This window comes from Echinops telfairi, unplaced genomic scaffold (assembly GCF_000313985.2).
Source record: "Echinops telfairi isolate 266 unplaced genomic scaffold, ASM31398v2 ScPeMD7_44;HRSCAF=162, whole genome shotgun sequence".
Lineage (NCBI taxonomy): Eukaryota > Metazoa > Chordata > Mammalia > Afrosoricida > Tenrecidae > Echinops > Echinops telfairi.
The window spans coordinates 1505809-1512889 of NW_022103942.1; the positions used below are offsets into that span (position 1 = coordinate 1505809).

A 7081-nucleotide genomic window follows, 5' to 3' on the forward strand; every position below is an offset into this window, starting at 1 on the left:
CCCCTGGAACATGAAATCGTCCCTTTCTGTAGGCCTCAGAACAGGATTCAACACTTCCTCTTTGGAAGAGTCTGCCCTCTCCTTCCCATTCCCACGGCCACCAGTGTAACCTCCCCCCTTTGATCATCTCATGCCTGGACCATGGTGACATCTTTCTAATGGTTTTCCCATCTCCAGTCCCCACCCCTCTGCATCACACACACCAGCCACATTCATTTTTCCTTTCATACAGCCATTCCTCTGGTGGCAAAAGACTTTGGTGGCTCCCACAGGGAGATGGACTAGCGTTCAGACTCAGCAGCTTGGGAATCCGAGTCTTCCATGAACGGGGCTCACTCTCCTGTCAAACCCCATCTCTCCTTATTCCCTTTTCCCCACACTTTCCACTCCAGGCAGGCCAGTCTTCTCTGGGGAGCAGGAGTCCCACTGCCACCCTTTCTTCCCACCATGCCTTCCCCCTGAAATGCCCTGCTGACCCTTACTTACCCCCAGTTTTCCTTGCTATCATAATTAGCTACTGGTTGCACTGCGAACCTCCGGGTGAACAGTTCGAACCCAACAGTGGAACCACCATGATGGTGGTGGGCAGCGGGTTGCAAATCCAGCTCACTGAAGTGTCCCGTTTCTCTGTAAAACTTCCCTGGCACTGCTGCCCATAACTTCTGGCTCCTTCTCTATGCACCAACACAAACTGGCTATGATCTTCTTGCTTTCCATCATGGATCTTATTTCCCAATAGAGTATAAACCCAATTACCAAAAAAAAATGTCTTTTTTTTCTTGTTTGCTGCTTAAAACACGCAAATTTATTGATGCAACACAAGTTTTTGATTAACAAAAGTAAACCAATACAGAAGTATAGCTTTATTCATGATGTAGAAGTAATTCTACATCCGTTTAGGTAAAGAGTAAAAATATCTCTGCAATAATGAATCAATAAATGATTTACTTCTTTGTACAAGCTCTGCTATTCATTTGGCATCTTTCAAACAAGCGGTCCAGCCTATACGCAATCTTCGTAGCCAGCATCACTGTCGCTGATCGGTGCTATTCATTATTCCAAAACGGCAGCTGCAAAGCTCCCTGTGCCCCAGAGCACGGTGAAAAACCAAGAACTTACAAAATAGATTGTTCCTAACTTGAAACTAAAAACTTACCTCTAGTGCTTGGGACAAACTTCCGATTAGAGTTTGGTCAATACTTTTAAGACTTTTACTTTCACCACCAGATCAGTGTGATTGGCTAAAGCTTTAATTTTCTTTACACATACCCCAGATTCCTTGAATAAGAAAAAAAGTGAATTTCTGCTGAATTCTTTTTTGGATGATGCAAACCCTTCACTTTTTATGTTGTCATTTATGTTCTCAAATATGGTAAGGACATTAAGGAGAGTTTCTCTGTCTTGTTCTTTATTAAAAAGGGAAATCAGTTCTGATGGCACTTTACTACCGAGCAGTTCTTTTCTCATGCCTGGGTTTTCTGTGAAGTTTATAATTAGTTTCATAATCTGTATCTTGGTGAAGTGATTTCCCAGGAATAACAGAGCAAAAAAGTCGGGAAAAGAATAGGAGAGCAAATGTTGGTAATGATTGGTCACCGTCATGTTGGTTAACAGCCTGAGTCCAGCCATCTGCACAGCTGAATCCAAACGACAGATCACGGTGTCATCACACACTTGACTAATATACGTCTTTATCTTGCCCTGGTTTTCAGCAATCACACTCAAATTATTAAGGGCATTGTAAGCCTTTTCCCTAATAATAGGGTCTTTCGTTTTTATCATTTTTGCAATAATTGGGACACCACCCAATTCACGAATGGCATTTTGATTAAATGTATACGCTGCATTATTACCCAGAGTGACCAAAGCAACTTCTTGAATAAAAGGGTCATTGGATCGCTCCAGGATGTTAAGGACTTTTTGAAGTTCAGCAGTGCCCAGAAGGTCATCAATTTTATAGGGAAAGTTGAATTTAACCCTGCGGCCAGGACAGGCTGCAGCTGGAGGCTTCGTGCTCTTGCTTTTGGGCTTTCCCTTGGATTTTCCACTTGCTTTGCCCCCAGCTTTAGACCTGGTGGGATGGCAGCCTCCACCCCTGCCTCCTGGGCAGGGTAAACTGGGTGCAAGTGTCCTGTTCCCTGAGATGATACTCATCCTGCCCCCTCTGCCCATCTTTGCACTTGCTTGTTCTTTCAGGACCTTAAAAAGAGCCTTGGCCTTGGCCTCTAGGCCACCCCCACTCTGGGGCCCTGAATAGGCCTCTACCTTTAAATCTGAACCACTCTTGACTCCTGAGCCCACCTCAGCCTTGACCACTGGGTCAGTTTCAACTCTGGCTGTAGTCACTGGCCCAGGGTTGGCCTGAGCGCTTCTCTCAGTCTCTACCCCAGTCTCTGCCCCATCGCTAGACTCCTCGTCGTCATCCCAGATTTTCTCATTCTCATCTCTTCCCCAGGTCAGTCTATATACACAGTAGCAGGCACCAGCCCCGATCACCACTCCAGCAGCCACACATCCAGCATCCCGAGTGCGGCCCATGGTACAGAGGGGGCTCTGATCCCAAACACAGGTAGAGTAGGCTTGCTCTGGTCCGGAAGAGTTAGGAGGAGAAGCAGGAGTCTTTAAGTACCGCTCGCAGGCTCTGTTGTAGCTTCAGATAAAATAGGACCTGGAAATACAGGGGAAAATTTGAGGCTCTTTGGTTTGATTCGTTTTTTGGTCTTTGCATGCCAACAGACAGAACCACAGACAAAGCAAATAGAAATAGCTAGGGTTCAGGACTTGGTATGTAGACCTTTTCTTGGGTGCTAATTTTGGAAGTTTTCCCATCTCCAGATTCCCCAAACTCCCTTTCTTCCACCTTACCTCAGTGCATTAAATTTAAAGTACCTACATAATCTGTTACCTGGAGTCCTTGGGGCACAGTGGTTAAAGCACTGAGGCGCTAACCACGCCTCCTCCATGGAAGAAAGATGTGGCAATCTGCTCTCTTAAAACGTTTAAAACCCCAAACCCTACTGCCATCAAGTCAAGTCCCCTCAAAGTGACTCTATATAAGATTCCAGAAGCTGTCAAGCCGTACAGAAGCTGGTGGCCTCCTCTTTCTCCCACGGAGCAGCTGTGGTTTTTAGCTGTTGACCTTGAGATTAGCAGCCCAATGCTTAACACCTTGGAAACCCTATGAGGCTTTTAAAATTTTGTCCTATATTCTATTCCCACCAGCAGTAGGAATCAACTGGATTGCAATGGATTTGGTTTTGACTCCATGGATCTCTTGGGGAGCAACCCAGCCAGATTTGAACCCACCCAGGAGCCCTGGTGGTGCAGTGGGTTATATGCTGAGCTGCTAACTGCAAGGTCAGCAATTCAAAACCACCCTCTGCCTCATGGGAAAAAGGTAAAGCTCTCTGCTCCTGTAAAGATTTAGAGTTTCAGAAACCCACAGGGGCAGTTATTTTTTATCTGATAGGGTCCCTGTGACTTGGAATGCACTCGATGGCAGTGAATTTTGTTTTTTAGCAGCTCCGTGGGATAAAGGACCTGGCAAATTGCTTCGAGTCAAGCTCACAGCCTGGTTCCAATACGTTACATGGGATGTGCAATTGACTTCAAGTTCAAACCCACCTAACAACAACAGCAGTCAGGGACTACTCCCTTGCCCTTCCAGATGTCCCGGTGCAGTGGCGCGCTCGCATCCACCGGCACTGATCCAGGCACGTTCTTCTTTCTGCCCTTTCTTGCTTCCAGGTGAACAGCGTCCGGTAAATCTGCAGACAAGGAGGGGAGGAGGGGAAAGCGGAGCCCTTTGGGAACAGAAGGATCTCGTATTTGCTCACTGTTTCTCCGCGGCAGTTAGTCCCCACTTCATTCTAAGTCACTGCTTTGAAACTCCTTCTCTCCCTCCTCCTTCCATCCTTTCCTCCAACCGTACCCCCCACCCCACCCCCCTGCTCCTGGTCAGTTACTTCCTCTGAAGAGGACGCCACACCCCCTTCCTTGGAACAAAATGGATAGGGGTGGGGCTGAAAGGTTGTGGAGGCCAGAGAAGAGTGAAGTGTTTGGAAGTCTCCAACTCCAACCCCACCAGCTCAGGGGCCCTGCCCCCACCCGACAAATTCCCTCCTGCTGTGGAGCAATTGCCTCCTTTCCTTACCTGGCTTTCTGCCGCCAGCAAACCTGAAAAACACACTAGTCTCAACCTGAGCCCTTGGTGGATGGAAGAACCCCAAGGGCGCTACACGCTTTATTATTCAGAACAATGTCCTCCGCACCTCCACCTCTGGGCGCTCCTTCCAGCGACTTCCTTCCCCGCTTTGTACCTTCGGAGCCCTTTCCTTTCGGAGCACGGCACGGGCGTGTGGGAGGGACGTAAGGGGGGAGGTGGATGAGATCCAGGACCCTCCTGGAATTTGCGTTCTCCGCCACCCTCCACCCTAGGAGCCCAAAACCAGGCCACCACCGTTGCTCTCACGTACTTGGTTCAGGACAATTTCCTTCTGGCTGCCAGGCTTCCGCCGGCCCCGGATGGGCCTCCAGGCTCGAGATCCACAGCCACAGGAAGGCGTCTCGGCCAAGACCGAGGGCTCCGCAGACAGACCAGCACTCGAGAATCCCCAAACCTGCTTTTCTGAAGACAAAGTCCCAATGGTCAAAGGAATTCTTCCGTTTTGTCCCTCACCATACCCTGCTTGTTAGGACTCAGTTGTCATCAGCCTTCTCCCTTCAGGGTGTCCACCCACCCCACCCCTTACCCACTACTACATCCCACCCCCAGGGGTCGGCCATCTTTCCGGCTAAAGCCACACCCCTTTCCATCCCAGAAAGAGGAGGAGGGAGAAGGCTGGACGGGGAGTATGGAAAAGCGAAGGGTTCTCAAAATGAAACCAGAAACCAAACAATCTCCAGCCTATCCATCACCAAAATAATAGACTTACTGGTCCCCACCCCCACCCCGCCCTGTGATCACTGCCCCATCCTTTTCCCCATATAAAATGGAAAGGAAATTGCTGGAGAGTCGAGAATGAACCCAAGTTATAAGCTAAAGGCTTTAGCCATCCTCGATTTCCTGGCCGGGGAGGGGGTGGCGCAGGGAATTCCACCTTTACAATGACCTGCAAACAATTGGGGGAAGATTCTTTATTCCCTTCTCCGACTAACACGCCCCACTGAAAGGCAAGGGGAAGGACAGCCTGACAGATGCACAGCCACCAGAACTCTGGCCAGCGCACAGGATAATAATCCTGAAACCTGCCCATCTTGGGAGCCAAAGACTTCCCCTCTCCTCAGCTGGAGTCCCCCCACCTGGCCTCTGACCCTCAAGGTTCCCCACTGTTATTTTAGTCACAGTTCTGTACAGTATGAGAGAGTAAAGAAAGCAGGCTGTGTCCCCCTTCAATCTCGCCCAGCCACTACCGACACCACAGAGCTCCCCGCCGGTGCTCATTTACACACAGACCTGCTGAGTTCTGGCCAGAAACCTCATCCTTCCCACGACAGGCCCACCAACCCTCAAGGCAATGGGGAGATGGCAACCGAACCAAGGATTAGAAGGATGTGTGCACTCATTGCTCCTGCTCACATGAGGGCCAGGTCACTAGTTAGCTGAGGACCCCAATACCACTCCCACCAGCAGTGCGATGGGAGGTAGCACTCCCCTTCAAGCTTTTCAGCCACAGTGGGCCCTCCTATTTATTCACTTTCCTCTTTGCCAATCCCAGAGAACAGAAGTACTCCTGGTGGCTGGAATTTTCCTTTCTTTGGGTAACAGAAATAGGCTACGTTTTCTTCCATGGTCAATGGTCTTTTCTGCCTCTAAGGACTCTCTCTCTCTCTCTCTCTCTCTCTCTCTCTCTCTCTCTCTCTCTTTCTCTCTCCTTCAAGCTACCTATCCCATCACACTCCCTTCCTCAAGCATCAAGGTTCAACATTTTCCCTGTACAGAATGGTGAGGGTGGAAAAGGTTAACAGAAAAGGATACGAGGAATGGATTGTGTGTCTTGCTTAATTCTCAAACCTCCGTATTCATTAAAAAAATCAATATGCCGTGTCCTTATATTGAGAAAATAAAATTATACTAGTATAACTTGTGTGGACAAAGACTTAAAGTTAGAAGGGAACAATAACAAAAAGGTCTCCTTAGTTTCATTACATTTATTTGTAGCACAAGGAAAATGGTTCTGTTGATCACAACTAAATAACAGCACGCAAAACAGACTGATTTTAAAATTAAAAGCTGGAATTCCTTCCATCATCATTATATTCTTTTTTTTACTTTCTCTCTCTTTTTTTTAGTGAGAGAGCGAGTCAGTGAGTCAGTGAGTGAGAGTGAGTGAGAGAGAGAGAGTCAGTGAATGAGAGTGAGTGAGTGAGTGAGTGTGAGTAAAAGAGTGAGTGAGTGAGTGAGTGTGAGTAAAAGAGTGAGTGAGTGAGTGAGTGAGTAAGACAGTTAGTGAGGAGTGAGTGCGAGTGACAGAGTGAGTGAGAGTGAGTCAGTGAGTGAGAGAGTGAGTGAGAAACTGAGTGAGTGAGAGAGTGAGTCCATCATTATATTCTTGACATGACCTATGAATTGTCCACAAAGAAAATCCAATTGTCTAATCTTGGCCACTTCATATAAATGACCCATTAGTTACTCTCTTTCTGGATCACCTGAAATTTAATTAAATAATTAAATAAAAGCAGCACAGTCCCCTCTGGTTTTACTCCAGAGAAACAATAGCCAACAGTATTGACGGATTGCTTTGTGAACCTCCAGTGACTTAATGGCTATGCTGAACACCTGCCTCTGGATTGAGTGCCGCTTTATTGAGGCTGAGGCTCTGGGGACTGCAGTGATGGTCAGATCTTCCCAAACCTCCCTGCCCTGTCAAGAGGCAGAGAGGTGCTGTTCTCTCTCCCCACCCCTTCCATGTTCCACAGCCTCTCACCCCCTGCTTCAGAAACCTCACTGTTCCTCACCCCAACAATACACATGGCCAGGGGACCCAGACCTTGCATCCTTCCTTCCCTTTCACCCTCCCTGCAGTACATGCTCATGGAGGAAACTCCGCCTAAGGAAACCGCCTTTTCCACCTGCCCTCTG

The 7081-nt window shown here is 48.1% G+C and overlaps 1 protein-coding gene across 4 annotated transcripts; it reads right to left on the reverse strand.

Moving 5' to 3' along the window:
• Positions 1–840: 840 nt before the first annotated feature.
• Positions 841–4728, reverse strand: ARMCX1 (armadillo repeat containing X-linked 1). 4 transcript variants are annotated; one of them, XM_045290591.1, is made up of 5 exons: positions 4476–4728; positions 4272–4334; positions 4154–4176; positions 3625–3767; positions 841–2668 (listed from the first exon to the last, which is right to left on the reverse strand). In XM_045290591.1, exon 5 carries the CDS (start codon positions 2536–2538, stop codon positions 1183–1185), a length of 1356 nt encoding a protein of 451 aa, XP_045146526.1. In that variant the 5' UTR covers positions 2539–2668; positions 3625–3767; positions 4154–4176; positions 4272–4334; positions 4476–4728; the 3' UTR covers positions 841–1182. The 4 variants fall into 4 exon arrangements, with proteins under 4 accessions (XP_045146526.1, XP_045146528.1, XP_045146527.1 ...); XM_045290593.1 differs by lacking the exon at positions 4272–4334; XM_045290592.1 differs by lacking the exon at positions 4154–4176.
• Between the last annotated feature and the right edge of the window lie 2353 nt (positions 4729–7081).

What these genes read in the sequence shown, in the direction of transcription:
- ARMCX1 (XM_004711179.2), bottom strand. Translation starts at nt 2,538, where the DNA reads ATGGGCCGCACTCGGGATGCTGGATGTGTGGCTGCTGGAGTGGTGATC.